This window comes from Diuraphis noxia, unplaced genomic scaffold (genome assembly GCF_037042655.1).
Source record: "Diuraphis noxia isolate RWA-SAM2 unplaced genomic scaffold, SU_Dnox_SAM2 contig0002, whole genome shotgun sequence".
NCBI lineage: Eukaryota > Metazoa > Arthropoda > Insecta > Hemiptera > Aphididae > Diuraphis > Diuraphis noxia.
This window is the reverse complement of record NW_028301712.1, coordinates 43998851-44017666: the sequence shown is the minus strand read 5'-3', so window position 1 is coordinate 44017666 and position 18816 is coordinate 43998851. Positions and strand designations below refer to the sequence as shown.

At 31.5% G+C, this 18816-nt stretch overlaps 1 protein-coding gene across 3 annotated transcripts in view; it reads right to left on the bottom strand.

Annotated features, from left to right (window-relative positions):
* LOC107163776 (calpain-11-like) overlaps window positions 1–18816 on the bottom strand; it is a 94007-nt gene that overhangs the window by 32824 nt on the left and 42367 nt on the right. For all 3 annotated transcript variants that reach the window (XM_015511353.2, XM_089220240.1, XM_015511354.2), the window contains one exon: window positions 13159–13228. In XM_015511353.2, the coding sequence (XP_015366839.1) occupies window positions 13159–13228 (70 nt within the window). The remainder of the gene's footprint in view (window positions 1–13158; window positions 13229–18816) is intronic.

The window sequence follows — 18816 nt, the reverse complement described above, 5'->3', positions numbered from 1 at the left end:
CTGCACCACGGGATGTCGCGAGCTGCGCGCACACATAATAAATAATAATAATAATAAAATAAATACGCGTATGACCATAAAACAACACATGTCTACGTCATTTTTGTACGCCTAACTGCCTAAGTATATATATTATATAATATAATTATTATACGTGTCCCAAAGTGCCGTTATATCTACGACAAAATAGCATTATTGTGGGAGTGTAGGTATCTACCCATATATTATTATGGGATCGGTCCAATGCGTGTGATCTATCGACTGTTTTTTTATAACACATATATTATGTTGCTTAAAATAGTAATATAATTACTAATTAGATCGATGTCATTAAAATATTATTGTACAGATTATACATTGAACTGATCCCTACAATTATATAACTGTTGTGATCCAGCGAAGAGTCCCATGACTATTGTTGAATTGTAATATGTAATATACTCGTTTATTAATTATAATAGTGTCATATTATGAAATGTTTGTTAAACTTAAATCCTTGAGAAACACTGGCGAGACATCAGTATAATACAATATTAATTAAAAATAAAACAAACCAAGCACCTATACTCATAGATGTTCACAAATTTATATAGTGCAGGAATGCGGATGGTCATCACATGACAGTAAGGAATTATTTTTTCTTAATTATTAATTTTTTGTCGGATCTATTATAATTACATACTATGATTATTTTTTAGGTAATTATTGTTATCCTCAAAATACAACAATAAACCGTAATCGTCGACACAGGCGCGGACGCAATCTTTATAATTTTATAATATATTTGATAAAGATAAGAATAAATATGCGTATTTAAAATGTTTACAATATATGATAACTTTTCACGTGATCCTCATTTATGATTTTATGTAAATGTATTTATGTAGTTTAGGATATATAGTTTTACGTCTCATAGTCATTTCTAGTACGTCGTACGTGACTGACAAATTAGATTGCTAAGCCAAAAAAAGTTTGGGAACTTCTATAGGCCCGTGAATCCATGAGTTTATTATTATACATTGTAAAAGCATACAATTATTTATTCGATATTTCGATAACTGGTTGATTGATGGAACAGTGAATTTCGTATATTCTTGGTAACGTGAACTGCAGTCATCGCGAATAAGTCAGTTGGTCCATATAGTCAACAATAAAACCTATATTTATATAAGTTCTGTACCTATATATGGGTATAATCTATATATGTGGCCAGATGTTATAGCTTACCTATATAGCTTTAAAAAGTGAAACGCGCTATGTCAAAAGGCGCCTAAGTGAATATCAACCACGGAATAAGAAAATAAAACACATTTTATTATCATACTGCAGCTATAAGCCTATATATAACATGTATGTTGCGTTATATAGTAACCTGAATGAGTATGCACTAGAGCTGCGTACACATTTTATAACATATTGTAAAGTTTATAACACAGAGTAATATATATATATATAATATCTAACTCCAACCAGGTCGACAGGTCGTATACTATACAATTGTATAAAGAGTATTATAATATGTCTGTTGATTTCCATTCTTTGGAGTTTAAGGCCCAATGATTTTCAATCCAAAAAAAAAGGAAAATGTGTCTACCCCCGTGTTTCTTCCTATTAATATAGATTTTCTCCTAATTGAATATGAGCTGTACTTATTATTATATATTTATATGATCAAATTAAAAAAATTGCTTAAATATGCTCAAAAAATTATGTCTTATAAAGTTTTAGTTAGATACATCATACAAAACTGTCAAAATTATTGAAAAAAAAAATAAATAGATTAAAAGTATACCGAAAATATATTAGATTTGATCTATTTATTATTTCACCATCCATTTTTAGAAATGCCCCAAAATTTGTTCTTACAAAGATTGACAGTTATTAGGTATTATTATATGTATATCGTAGGATAATAATTTTAATTTATAGACCATTTTAATGGAAAATTTTTTACGCATATAGCGTACTTCTATATATGTGTTTTTATACGACTAAATAATATAACAAAATACGTATAATTAAAATCAAATTAAAAAAGAAAAAGAAAACCAGTAATAAGTAAGCAAAGTATAAGTGTCCAGAATAATTTTTGCTTAAAATTCCGAGCACTATAATATTCATGTTACTATTTCACTTGTCGTCCGTGTTGTTTAAATGATGATATTGAATGATATGAAAATTTATAGAAGCCTCTACCTCTTCTAAAAATGTAAACTATCATACTGTTATGTACTATGTATATTGTACATAAGTAAATAAATATATTATATATACAAACATACATCACGTGTATCTCGAGTCCTACCGAAGAAGCTACACGTTATTATACACATTACATTATTATGAAAAATATAGTTCACACGGTTTTCACACTGCAGACAAGACACTATATAATATTAAAATATAATAAATGTTTGCGACCCGCTGAGCCCGCGTCAGATACAAGAGTTCGGATGGTAAGAAACTAAGAAGGGTTTGACCATGGGGGATTAAAGTGCGGTGTGCGTGATCGAAAGGTAATAATAATAATATTTAATGAAGTGCGCGGCGGATAGCATAAATAGGTGTTTATATATTTTTTATTCATACTTATTATATAGATAATATATATGCAGACATAGGTATTAAGGAGGTATAATAACCAAGTGCACATTATAATATTATACATTGTAAACCTCATCCAGCTGAGAGATGAGTTTAAATACGGTAAACAGATACGGCAGCGGCGGCTGGCTTCATGCCATCATATATTCATATTTTTATTATCGCCCTAACACCGCGAGGTAAAAATCGCGACGTACAAGTCTTCCGCCGCATCCTTTCACTTTGTGCGCGCCACCGACGCTGAAGAAGTGAAGACCCACCGTTGACCACCTCGTTGACTATAACTGTACACAGTCTACAATTTAGCCTATACGTATATAGGTACTACATTTAGTTTTAAATACATAATGTACAATAATATAGCTATTGTAGGTACTAAATTTAATATTAAATACGTAGTTTATTATGGATGTGAAGGTTTTCTACGCAGATTCTATTGCAGTTATGCACTTTTACCTACTGTTTATACGATACCTGCGTCGACATAGATGATATACATTTATATATATATTTATTTATATATATACATTTACATATATATACATTTCATATATATATATATATATGAAAAATAATAATATAATATAAAACAACAGTAAATATTACGCCTACACAATGTCAAGATCTATTCGCAAATAACATATATATACTATATACGTATGTATGCCCGATGATGGATGAATGATGTCGCGTATTGTCCAGTGTAGCACTTTTCATAATATTTTGTCCACTGCATCATGTCGACCCACATAATATTATCTGTATAATATATCATATGAAAACGCCACTGCCCAATACTTTATTGTTTAAAACTAAATTGAAATATACATGTTATGTTGAATGTTGATTTGTATTTTTTCTGACGAAGGTATGTCATAATATTGAAATAACGAGAATAATCTGCAGCGCATATTTTACTTAAATTTAAATTGTCTTTAAATATTTTATGTTTTATGTTACAATAACAACCAAGTATTTATTAATTTTAAACAATATAAGTAAAAAAAAAAAAATACGAACCAATATAAAAGAAGGATCAAAAATCTTTTATATTTATATTAAATCTGAAAATATGCAGTTTATAACATGTATCTATTATTAAACAAGTTTTCCTTATTTTGAGATACTTTTTAGTAACCTACATCACTATAGAAAATATTATAACATCAACAATATTATAATTTATAAATGAGATTGGTAAAAACAAATAATTATAATATTCAATATTGTCATTTGATAGAATACAATAGTTTTAAAATTGTCGTCTATCTGTTTTTATACTCAGCTCGACCATTTTATGAAGTTATATAATATCCGGCAGCTAATCCACTCACGATTGGCTTTCCGTTGCGTGTTTCCGGAGTCGTGGACGTTTTTCTTTTCAGTTTCCGTTCGACGGGTGCTATCATTATGACTGTTTCCTCAGTGACTGTTGACATTTCCGCACATGCCGGTTTCCTTGATCGCAACAGAGAACCGGACGAAGACTACATCTAGCCCCGTAGATTCACTCCTCTAGCATTATTCTTCCTCTCAATTCTGTACATATATTCAATATACGGTGCAACACCGATATATTAGCCACACCATTCGTAATAATTACTTCAGTCGTATAATAAGTAGTCATTGTCACTCGTTAGTTTGTCTGCAAAAATGGCAGAGTTATATAAGATTTCTAAGAGATTGACTCGATTTTGAACACTGCAACTCGACGGCCACATTCGATGTTGTTGTTATAATAATTAACAAATCCGACAAAAATAAAAAAAATGTCTGCTTAAGTGTATAATTTATTTGCAATAATATTTGGACCAGTTCTGGATAACTAAAGGTTATGTCTGATATTTAATAAAACATAAGTATTGTATAAGAGTGTTATCAGCTCTTTATGCCACTATTGTCTATTAATCAATAAATTATGGTAAACGGTTTTGTAAAATAGTATAATATCGTATTAAGATTAATTTAGATTATATTTATTACTATAACAAAATATAATTTGTAATGCTATAAAAATAATAATTACTATTATTGTTTTAACTTGAACATAATTAAATAAACGCACTGAAAAAACAAACATCAGAATTATTGTTAAATTATATGAAAATTATCCTGTCGTACACAGCGCATTAAAATATAAACATAACAGACCATTAATTTATTGTTTTTGTACTCGTCAAGTTAACTGAATTATAATTATTTGTCGAAGGCACTTATATTTATCTTTCGTATCCTAGGATAGCATTCTCACAATTATATTTTATCAGTATTGACATCGTAGGTACACGTTTGCGAAGTGTACACGACATCAGCTATTAACAAGAAACCAGACGTCGAAACTTGTAGACCAAAGAAAATTTGAAGACAGATTTCAATGGTAAACGAAACTACAACTATACGAAACCTTACAAATATATGAATTCTCTGCCACTGTTCTAAGGACCGGGCTGGAGCCACAATAATTATAGATCGGTCGAAAGTGAAGTGTATGGCGATATAATATTTATACAAATTTTTTACTTCGTGCCTACCTAGTTATCATCTGAACGCTTAGTGCAGTTTACCGGAATAGAAAACGTGTCTGTATATAATTGTTCTGTTCAATAATCGTGTGTTATAACGCAAAAATCGAAAGTCCAGCTGGTTGCGAATGTAAAAAAAATTGTGCCGCATACGTCGTGTAAGTAAACTATACGTTAATAATCCACACGAAAAATTATTATTACTTAATGTATTATATTGTTCTATATATCAAAGAATAGTGTGGCTAGTGGTTCTCAACTTTCACATTCTCTTTTTGGTGAAAAAATATACTTATAATTTATCAAATATAATAATACACTCGGTAATAATAATAATGATAAAAAAAATGTGTGTTATTAATCACGCGCAATATGTTATTTATATTTCACTGCAGCTGTTCTGGGGTGGTGGGACAATATAATATTACTTACCTAATAGTGTACATATGTTTCAATAATATTATGTTCACCATTCTCTAAAAATATGTATTATTTGTGGAAGTAAATGAAATTATTGTGTTGTAAATTTGAAATGATTGATCGAATGGCAAACGCCTGCAGAAATTACTTTGTGGTTTTATTGAACATATATAAATAATGTATTATGTTTATTATTAAGCCATTATGTATGGGAACCTAAATATAGCTGGTAACACAACAATGAACAAGTTGTTCCCCAAAGTGTCTCGTAATGATAGGTAGGTAGTAAGTGGTAAACTTGGACAAATAAAGATTTTAAGTTTCTGAATTGTATTATTATTTATTGCACAATGTAACACATTGGGAAAAAAACCCAAATATATCACGAAAAGAAGAGATTATCTTAAATCGATTGAGAATAGGCCACACCAGACTTACCCATGGATTCCTTATGGCAAAAGATCACCCTATATGCCAAGCATGCGGTTATCATCTCACTGTGCAACAAATAATGACGGAATACCTACTATATGACCAAGTTCGCCACGACCTCAACATGACCCAAACCCTGGACACAATACTTGGACCCAACCAGGACCAGAACAAGATAGTCATTAAATTTTTTCAAACAACTAATTTAATTAAGCTAATATAATTGTAAATATGTAATATACGTATAACAATATGAATAATTTGTGACTATTGCTAATGGCCTGTGTGGCCGAGCTGTATTCTAAACTTCTAAAGATCAATAATAAAAAAATAAAAAAACACTGGGAAAAATAACAAAGAACAATTTGAGTTAAAATAAAAAATTACACGCAAAATTTAAAAATATCCTCAATCATATTTTCATTCATTATTGTGTGTCACTATATAAAATATTTTTAAAAATAGCTAACAAACAACTGATGGAACTTTAAAATTTAAATAAATGTTCACGAATAAAGGTAGGTATATTTAAATCACGTGTAAGATATCAATATGTCACGCATACATGTATACATTATAATGGAACTATAATACTTCTATTTGATTATAGATTTACAGAATTAAATTTAACTAATTATTATAAAAAATAAATAATATATACTCAGGATCTGGAATTCCAAATCTAATATCTATCGACTAATTTGATTTATCCTAATGCAAGCTATTATGCGGGATTAGTATAATAAGGACTAACTGGGCTAAAAGTGAAAATATTATATTATGCAATAATTTTAAAAGTCCACTATTTTCATACAAATAGTATATTTTGCACTTTGCAATCGTCGCTTTTGTTGAAGCATTGATCATCGACCCAAACGATCATCTGTAGTTTTTTTTTATATTGTAGATATTTTTAATGTTCAAACGACTAACGGCGGTTTAATTCTGTTTTACCTTAAATCTCTACGTCGTGTTCCGAAAAAAAGCAAATCAATCATTCGACCTAATCAACGGTCAAAAACCCATTTCAGAAAAGTGACTATGATTTTCTCATCAACTCACATACCTACCTATAATGTATAGCTATATGCTAAGAAATGGCTGTATAGTAACGCGAATAACGACTGCAATTTTATTTCAACAAAATGTTCGTGTTACAACTATAATTCCGGCCTGCAGATTTATATTTAAAAAATATTAATACTTTCACATTACCTACATTATATCCAAATAGTACGTCTTTTGTCATTTGTTGTAAAAAGAAAGACATATGTCACGACCATCATTAATAATAGCATAATAATACATGCGACTTTACGATAGCGTAGGTAATTATTACATATTTTACTATATTATATTGTATTCTAAAGTTCTCAAAGATCTGAAATTACTCGATTTTCACTTATAGGGAATAAATAATAATGTAGAATTTTAGAAATTTATAGTCAATATATTTATAATGTGTAATAATAATATATTATAGGTGTAATTACTAATTTGTGGTATAAATGTGGTCCGTCTGTATATTATAATATGTGTTAGAATGCCGATTTTGCGCAAAATATTTAGTTAAAGAAACGTCCACAATTATATATGATATACATTTAGGTACGTATAAATTGGTAACATATTATTACTCTATATATCGCGTTCTGTTCGTGCAACATGTTGCTACATACATGGATGAACGATTCAAACGATTTGAACGATATCTAAATATTTTTAATGAGAAATCGAATGAGGAACATAAAATTATAAATTATAGTATTTATAAAATATTTATATATAGATAATATTATTTCCTCTCGACTCACAGCGATATAATAGTGCATTATAATAATATGAATCTACAACCCATCATACGTGATTGAGAAAAAACCAAATCTTTGCACACATCCTTATAAATAAATATGCTCGAGTGGGTCATCCAATATACTGACATACACACACATACACAAATTACACACATACGTACACATTATTTTAATATTATTAAATATTCAGTCATTCGTCGTGACTTCACACACAACATACAAATGAAATATTTTTTGGAACAGGTTTATCGTATAGCTATATACTATATAGTACGTAGGTACGATGTGATGTTGTGTTGTACACGCCAAAAAGTGATAGGCATTGAGTACTGAGTAGAGTCTTGTATATTATTCGATGTACAGTTTAATAATAATTTATTATAATATTAAAGTGCCAATCGATCGATTGTTGTGCTCGGCTCCGGCTCGTATTTGTATTGATACCTACATACATATTATTATAATTATTATAAATACTGTATGTGGTACTAATAATTTGTTTGGGTGATCGATCGGTCGCCGTCCCTCATAATTTCTATCGGTAAATCCACGTTACAAATACAGTAATACACTATACTTCATACATAGGTAGATATAGGTGAAAGGCCTGTGGAAGGTACGTGCAACCTGTACGATCGCACAGGGCGGAAATTTTTTTGGAATTTTAGAGGCGGCATTGTTTATAAATAAAAATATGTATTTTTCACTATTACTCGCTGTAAATCTAAAATAAAAATGATGCTTATTATATTATTTTGAATGGTGCTGTGTCATTTTATGTAGTACCTAATTAAGTACTATTAATAGATAATATAATGTGTGGGGTAGCCATTAGCATTGTTGCTCGATGTGTTTAGCGATTATCTTTGTGGTTTCCAATTAGCAAACATGAACCGAATCAAATCACGATAAGGTTCCCCAAAAACCTATGTACAATAATCAATAATTATCAGAGATAAAAACTAGTTTACTTGTAAATTGTGACAAGTCACAAGTGACAACTATCGAACTATACGTAGTCTATTGTCAACCGTCAACGAGTCGTAGCGTCAACGATTATAGAGTGCATGTTATTTATGAGTTATGATTTATTGTTGTATGAATTATATAGTAATTATAAATATGAATTACCATTTATTTTAATAAATGTACATAACAAACTTTTGTGAAAAAATTTTATCAATTGTAACAATTAAAAATGTAATGTAATCCAGTTTATGATTAATTTTGTTCATTTTGTATAAATAATACTATGAACTAATTATATTGCAAAAATTATTGAATGAAGTGGCATTTTTTTAACTGCACAGGGTGCAAAATACATAGCGCCGGCCCTGGATATACGGGTATGAATATTTGTATAGCTTTACATCTCCGTGGTTTTCCATTATTGTATTTATTATACTGTCGCGAACTCACATATGATATTTTGGTCTCGACTTTCGTGTAAACTCAAATTAATAACGACTAGATTACAGATTTTCAGATACGTGAATACAATTGTATACTATCCGTAACAAAGGCGGATTTTACTGCAGTGCATGTTTATATTATATACGTAATAAACAGTAATTATTAGTGTAAGTTACGACTGTCTTTTCAAGATACAGACGTCACAGACGGTCGATGATGATGATTACGACGTCAGTCCGTCCGACTTATTTCTTTGCCCCTTGATCTACGGACTAAATAATAATTAAGTACAATATGTACATAATATAATGGTGTACAAGTGTACAACGATCGAATCGTAACATAAAACAATATCACTTAAAAAATAAACACTATACTTTCGACTGCACGGCGCACTCGTCTGCGATCGTATTGCATCCGCAGTGACCCGTTTATAATAACTTCAAACCGAATTCTCGTTTTAAGTCACACGCGTATTTCGGGCGTTTAAAAATATCTGGCCTTGTTTATATTTGTTATTATTTTTATGTATACATGTGTGGCAGACTAGATGTCGAGGACTACTAATACTGGTTACCTGCGTGGCTGCGTATATCTACAATGTATATTCCATATATAAGCGCTAATAATCTGACATTATCTACCTATTTATGATATATTATTATTATTATTATATTATGTTGTCTTATGGGAACTACGAAAACACACATGCAATAGCTGCAGGCCATGGTCACAATTGAATGGGGAAAACAGTATTTATGCATTATAATACGTAATTATTATATTTATATATACATATAACACACTTCGATGTATAATGTTATATTATACCCAGGACCAACAGAGCACAAAATATAACAAGTGTGCCACTAGGCTATATGTAATGTAGAAAAGTCCACAAACCAAGTGTTATATTATAGTTGTTGAACGTATATACATATTTATATATAGATACAGACTTTCAAACACATTGTATATAGGCAACTTCTACAGGCGGCGTGTATAAATATTATGCTAATAGGACGTGGTCTTCTTTTTGTGGGTATGGGAAATGTCAAGAAATGGTTTGTGCAACCACGATATAAATATACTAGCGTATATGCACATTGCAGGAGGCGTGTGTGTGCGTGTGTGTTTTAGGCCAATTAGTGGCTAACGATTAACCTGAAAAGAAAAATAGCAAAAAAATAATGTGGTGCGCTGCCGACAAAACTGCCGCTTGCAGTGTTATGATAATGATAATATATAGTGAAAGCAGCAAAATGATAAACAACTATGCGCTATACGCACTGCAGCACTGCAGTGACAAAACGCCAAACGGTATACCTATATTATATAAACGTGGCACATTCCGTCGGACGACTATAATACATAATACAATATAATGTGCTACGTCCGTTTGATGATCACCCCCACCCGCCCAAAGACAACATGCTATATAATATAATACCTAAATAATAATAATAATAATAATAATACAACAATATATAGGTATTTATGGGTGATTGCTGCGGCGATGCTGCATGTATCAGAATCCTTTGCACCGTTAACGTCGTATTCTATCTATACGTATAAAATTATACCCATCACAATAGCAGAACTAGCAGAACTACCGCAGAAAGGTCACCGACGACGACGGGGCATTAAAGTCTCCCGACGATGACGGACTGCGAGACGCGATGTGATAGATGACGGAGTACACACACAACTCTACTGCAGTATTTATACACACAAAGGTACGCGAGCGGAATATTATTTAGGTACGACGTATTCGGTGTGTAGATATGTGTGTCTTACGTTTGTATTTATCGTGTATACACATTACACCGTGTAATTAACCACGCGATCACCATTTTACACGTTATATAATATATATTATGATGAGCTCTCCGTGTATAATATTGTACGTATATTATAACCTCTTCGCGATTCCACTCAACAGCTCGTAAATAATATCGTTCGTTATAAATAAAATATAACATCATCTATATCTCCTCTCTTGTAGTAATAATAATAAAAATAACATGATCGTAGTAATTGTAGCCAATGTGGCTGGTATTCCGGCTGACTTCAGGAAGCCGCTGGTCAAAACAGTTATTTAAAATCATCAGTCATGGGTGCGTTCCGTGCCGTAATATCACGTACCTATACCTAAACGCTATATAGGTATATATTGTTAAGACATCTGCAGTGGCGGTCGATGTCCGTAATCTATAATATATAATGTTATGTATGTGATATAATAATGGTATCGTCTCTATCACTGTAGGCGTCTCCGTGTTGATATACATAATATTATATTTATATATATTATTATATCGTTGAAACATTATCTGCAAATCATGTAGAGCCGACGACGAATACAAATGCGCTCGCCGAAAGCCTAATGTATATCTATATTCATGAATAATGCGCCATCAAGACGGCCGCGGGCTCGGTTCCGTAAGCTCACGAGATCAATTCGATATTATGCGGAGTACTGTTACAGCGTTTTGTACTTAAATTCCTTAAATATTATAACATAATATTTGATAAAAAGTCAAGTTGAGTTTTAAGTATAGAATATGTTGCGCATCAATTAAATTTATTCCGCGCATAAAGGTACTTATTACATATATAAATATCATATATATATATCATAGGTATTAGACTTAGGTATACATATATGTAGTATGTACGATATATTATATATTACCTGTGTGTATAAATGCACACAATAATAGTTAATATATAATAACACACAATTTAAACGTTGACCTCATTGTGTATATGACGGCCATCACTTTAACTTTGGGTCTACGGCTATACATATATGTACACACGTACATTATAATAATAATATCTGCTGGTCTGTGGTTACGGTAACTAATAAATAACATGGTGCACACATCACACATACGAACGCATGCACACACGCAGACCAATCATATGGAAACAATTTACTCGATATATATTACGTATACTCACGATCACAATTACAAGGAACACACACACACACACACAAACGCAAAAACAATTCACTGGTCAATTTAGCCCCATCCCGCAATTTGCCACCGCGGCAAACATAGGTAGGTACCTACTCTGCTATTATAGGTGGGACTACGCTTTCAGTTATATTCAACGTGTCCAAAAGCATTAAAATTGTATAACTGTCAGGTACTCACCAGAGTGTATAATAATAATAATAATAATAATAATAATATGCAATTTTTACAACGAGCTAAAAAACGAGTTCCAATCAATATGCGCCTATACATATCGTTTGTGATTAACATTCTATCGTGTTGTAAACCACACCACCATATCAATTGTAAAATTGCATTACATCTACAGCATATTATATATAGATAACCCTACTTTGATAATGCGAAGAAAAAAAATTGAATATTTCAAACAAATACAACACAATTCAACCATTAATTTTACAAAACAATACACCACCGGTCAAACCTCAAGTTCTGTGTTTAAATAGCGCAGCAAACCACGTTATAATAATAATGTATATAGTATTCACAGTATATTAAGTATATAGTAAACAGGTGCAGCGTTTTTTCTATTTTGTATACATTCTTTGAAACGTATAGTGAACTTTGTGTAGGTACACACTATACACACGGTTTTGGGAGTTTAGTTATTCATAAAATAATTGTATATATCAAGACGTGCTATATTAAAGTTTATAATTTTATTTTCGAAACGTACGTATAGGAAAATATCAAAACATCCTAAATGAAATGTCTGATAATGCGAAATTAACAATTTCGTGAACACTGACGGCAATATTAACATTTGACCTTGATGCTCTGCAGCCGCAATCATGTTGTTATTATACTACTCGTATATATATATATAATAGAAAGAGATACGTGTGTACACAGCATGAAGGCATTATATCAACATATCAACAGTATGATAAATATTAGGTACCTTCAATATAACATATTAGTTTTTACCTGGACACGGTGGAGATCTTCTCCTCTGGCCTGACACCGTTGGTTTTCGCCACGTTCCTGGCGATTCCATCTGCAACAAAAACACACAACTATGTAACGACACTGTAATACACTATATTATTTAATAAAAATTGTATTGTCGGTTAGAATATAATATTATATAGCCTAAAAGTTACAGGAACTGTGTGTCGAAACGTTCATCATAATATATTATGTATTGAGTATAGAAGCCAGAAGAAGACGTCAAAAAAGATCTACCTGTGTATTGTTATAATACGTGTTATTTATTATTTTATTATTGGACACCTATATTATAATATTATTTACATCACACGCAAACACCGGTCATTGGAGATCGACCTTCATAGATAACGTGATGGATAGGTATACAGCGGTGTAACAGTGACGATATGTAGGTATATATGAATAAAATAATATAATAGGTATATTATACTATTAGATATTATTATTACCTACTAGTGCTGTTGTAGAAAGCGCATGCGGTGGATTCGTCGAAAGAGAATACTGTTTTGGTGCATAATTCATGGGAACGTCCAGGCCAAATATCGTGAAGAAAGGACTAGAAGGAGAAAAAATTTGCAAAACAAAAAACAATAGGAATTATAAAATTGCAGCACACACACACACACTCGCACGTGAGGGTTTCGCATTTATCTGGGGGCCGGAGATGGGCGTCAATGTTTCACAGGAAAACAATGCGATGATGGTCCGACTGTTGTAATCAAGACCGTATTATACGTATACACGAAAAGAATTACAGACGTTTAGAAACGTTAAATCGCACTTAATTGTCTATTATATATATATATATATAGGGATGAACTGCAGGTGTGGATGCCGGACAAGTGTTGACATATGTATATAGAAATTGGATAAAATGTCTGTAAAGTGCATACGTATGCTTTTAATGAATTTTAGGATGTGTAAGTTATGAGTGAATTACAAAGCTTAGTGCCTCAGATCCCTTTAATAATTTCCAATACCTCACAAAAAAAATTTAAAATTTGACGAGTACCTACATTAATGTGAAATGTTATTGAAAGAATTGTTGAATTATCTTAACACCTTTGATGCATTGGATTATGACTTGTCCTATTCTTTGAGTCAATCATTTTATATTCAGCAAACATATTTTGTTCTCATTCTATTTTATTTAATGTAAAATATACAAAAAAATCAACAAAATTTTGATATTAATTCGCTGTCTCATAAATATTGGTCATATCATATTATTACTTATGATTATAGGTATTTTAGTATTATATATAAACCATAAATATGTCATGAATTACGTCTCATATGGTCATATGTACCAATTATTAAGTTTATGGTAATAATAAGTAAAATCTGTATAATTATCTGGGAAATGTTCATATTGTACTGTTGTACGATCATATCATTATAATTTTATAAACCAATTTGGCCGATTATCGTTGCGTATTATTTTGACTGCTGATCCGTGATGTTCATATTATTATACAATTAATCGTGTTTTCTTGAATGTTTAAGCGGTACGATGGGTTTTGTTTTTGTACTCACACTGTATACACCTAAAGTTGGGTAAAACAAAGTACTCCTATACTCTCGCTGATGCATTTGATAAATCTCGGAACCTAGCTCGGATGCAGCCAAGTCATTATTGGTATAGGTACTAATAAAATGGTGGCACGGGATTCTATATAGGCTCTCCGTCCTTAATCAGTCCAAGCCTAGGTAATTAATTATAATCGAACAGACTAGCATTTTTGCAGAAGTTCGGGTGAGATCCACACGTCAAAAATTCTATGATATCTCTTTTGCTATGCAATATACTTATACCGCAATAATATTATGATGCCATACGCTTGCAGTGTAATGCTTTAGGTTGGTCGAGCTCGAAACGTTTCAAAAGCGATCAAAAGTAAAAGCGGTGCTCCAGTTATAGATATTATAAACTGCCTATATCTACTCTTGTCGGCCGCGTGATGCTGTATAATGTACATGATATAAAGTACGTGATAAAGTCTCGTAAGTGGAATATACAGGGTGTTCATTTTAAACAGCATAAACAGCATACGCTAATAATCACCTATCTCGAAACGTATATTAATTTTTTTATTAGACATATTTTATCATATTATGATATTGTACAATTTGTTTGTTTATCTATGTTTTGTGTTTCATTTTGTTTCTTACTTATTTTTCTTTTTAAATTGCACACACATTTTGCATTTGTTATTTCATATTTCGAAATTCGAAACAGAATATTGTCTACGCAAGTTATCATTAAAATGAGTAAAACTGTATAGCAATGAAAATGGTGAAAATAAAGAATACAAACAAGAAATATTTACATTTAAGTTTAAAAAAAGTGAACTGATTATAACGACATTACGTGATAATTCGTGTTTACTACATCAAAAGGATCACCCGATATACATAATATATACATATGTAAGTATACAATATAATATGATAATATTGTTAAGGTTTTTTAAACTAGTTAACTTATGTATGTAATATCGTGTGCACGACGACGATTTAGCGTGCAGATGCTTATGGGTCGGAGTTTACATAACACCACCCGCCGCCGTCATCGATTAGCAGCACCCAATAAGTCTCGGGTTCGTGTTCGCGTCAACCTCTCGATCAGATATAAATATATAATAATAAAAATTATAATAATAATAATATTTTTTATAATAATAGACACCGTATGATGCACGTACAGTCGCACACGGAGGTATAGCCAGACCTTAGTGATATGATATTTCATAATACAATATGTATTTCCACATCATCGTATACACACAGACTGTATCACATTTACTGTGGTGTACCGTACATTGTATCTTTTATTCGTTCGTGTCGTTATCGTTGGCGAAATAGATAAAAAAGATATTTAAAAACGAAAAAATATAAGCGGCGAGCCTGAAACCGCGTGATCAGAGTGTCGAGCCGGACGAGTGGAACGAGTTGCCACATGTGCATTGAAAACGAATAATCCTGTGTCGAAAAGGAAGATGAAAACAAACGAAAGAGAATTTTAAAAAGTATTGGTCCTTCGGTCTTTTAATATTTGTCCATTTCGTCGTCGTCGGTGGGAACGACGTTAAATAACTTTTACTGTTTTTATTTTCTGTACACGTCCTATGCTTACATATTATAATTTATAGGTAGGTAAGAATACAGTTTATACATCATTGACCTACGCGTCGGTGGAATGCCGATCGATCTGTCACGGTGATACACTGACACTTGGTTCTGTGTATATCAAATTGATAGAGGTAGGTATCTACACCGATGGCTTCCGGTATACGCGTACACAAAGGATATTGCCTCGCAATCGACTAGAAACCATATTACAATTATAATAATAATAATATACATAGAGCATTGGAACGTCGCGTCGGCCGTCGCTGTTTTTCTTTTTCTTCTTTTCGGTTTCCGACGACACCGCGTGAGCCACGTTTCGCACCAATTTCTGATCTGGTGGCTTAAAAATGTGTGTGTGTGTGAGAGAGATGAGATATATAGATAGAGAGAGAGTAAGACTTATAGTCGGGTGTGCGTGATTCGTTTTTATCGCGTCCGCAACGACGATCATAGCATAATAATGTATATCAAAAATATACGTTCGCATCACTATCGTCATGCATTTTTTTCTTCGCGACGTTCGATTCATAACATTATTGTTCCCACAGAGTACGCAGGCAACTCATATAATATTATTTTTCGATATATTATGTAAAAAACTAAACGTTTCTCCCGACTCGCCTTTAAATGCTTACCTGCGATAATCCGGGAAAAAAAAAATTTCAACGAATCTCGGCATTGATCGTCTACACGGGTGAACGTCGCGATTAATAACGACATTGAATGAATAAAGAAAAAAAACCCTCGATTCCCAAGCCGGGAAATAAACATTTCCGCTGTGTCTGTGATGACGAAGACGATTATTTTCGCACGGCGTTCGACAAATTCAAACAAGAAGCGCTCATCGGTCATTGGTAAACGCATCATAAATACGTATGGATGTATGTATTTATTTTATATTAGAATCGCATATCATTCTGCGGAGAAAAAATCTAAACAAATAAAAACTCACCGAGTAATACAAAAATATTTATTTTTTCAACCTGCACCATAATAATATTAATACTGCTCGTATAATTTATGCATACTATATTAACGTCAATATCCGCTCAGTACTGCAGTTATATCTTGAGTAGAAAAATGTTCTTAAATGATCAAAGTAAAACACGAAATTATATAGACATACGACATAACACGCGTAAGATGATATCCCGTTTAGTTTCGTTAAACTGGGAAAAAAATTGTATTCTATGAATATCAGGGTTTTATTTCACTTTTATATGTATATAAGTGTTATGTACGTTATTTCACGAGTCGGCAAGCCCTTTCGCTGTGGATTATAATAATAAATCGTATAAACGAATGATGCCCAAAACGCAATCGAATAAAATATCTATTTTATAATTATTAATGTATAATTGGTAGCTGATGGCGTGTATTGGACTGATTCCTGCAATGCCTCATCGTAACTCGTCCGAAACCACCTAGGGCTGATGCGTATGTATATTACAACTATATAATATATAATAATTATTAAATTGCGATCTGTATAGGATTAAACAGTATATGATTATTCCTATACTACGGACGAATATTAGCAAACCTTTGAAATCATCGTCAAATCACGTAGGTATGCAAATAAATATAAGTATAGGTATCTATAAGATGTTTTATAGCGCTACACAAACTATTGACTTGTTGGTCATTACGAATCATATTATGCATGTACGTATATATTATTTTGAATATAACGGATTTTTTTAATATTGTATATTATTATTTATTTATGTTTGAAAACACGCAATCTTAAATATTATTATTGTGCCTTTATAGATATTATTAAAATCACGGGAATTGTTGTTTAACCGATTCGGTTGCAACTAAATATTATAATAATGATATATAAGTACGGAAAATAGTCATAATAAGTAATACGGTTTATGTAGTATTTCTTATACCTAATGATAATATTATGTACCTTGTACATCATAATATTATTGGACGATTGATGACAACCAATTAAACCAGCTTCGTTCTCACAATACGGTTTTATGATTTCACAAATTTAGACAGATCACAATCACCGTATTGTATACATACAATGCTACATCATTATGTTCTTATATTTCGTTTCATCCCGTTCAAAGACGTTATGAATACGCCAACATATTTCCACAGAAAATAAAAACAATAATAAATAACCGACTGCAATGAATTATTAGATAAAATACCTTGGACGCATTCAATAACAATATTATATTACCTATATAATATGTTTAGTGATTACAAAGATTTTCATATATATATATATATATATACTATAGATATACTCGTATATCAAAACTTTCTTAAACATCTACGCTGTTAGCAACGTAATATTATAAAAAACCTATCAACGACATCCCATTGTTATAATATCACACAAAATATAATATGCTGCTCTACTAAAACGTGATACATACATCTGACACATTAGTGATGACTATAATAGGTATAAAGTTTCATCATTTCTAGAAAATTAAAATCTTTGGACTGGAATTTTATTGCTCACTGGCACCACAA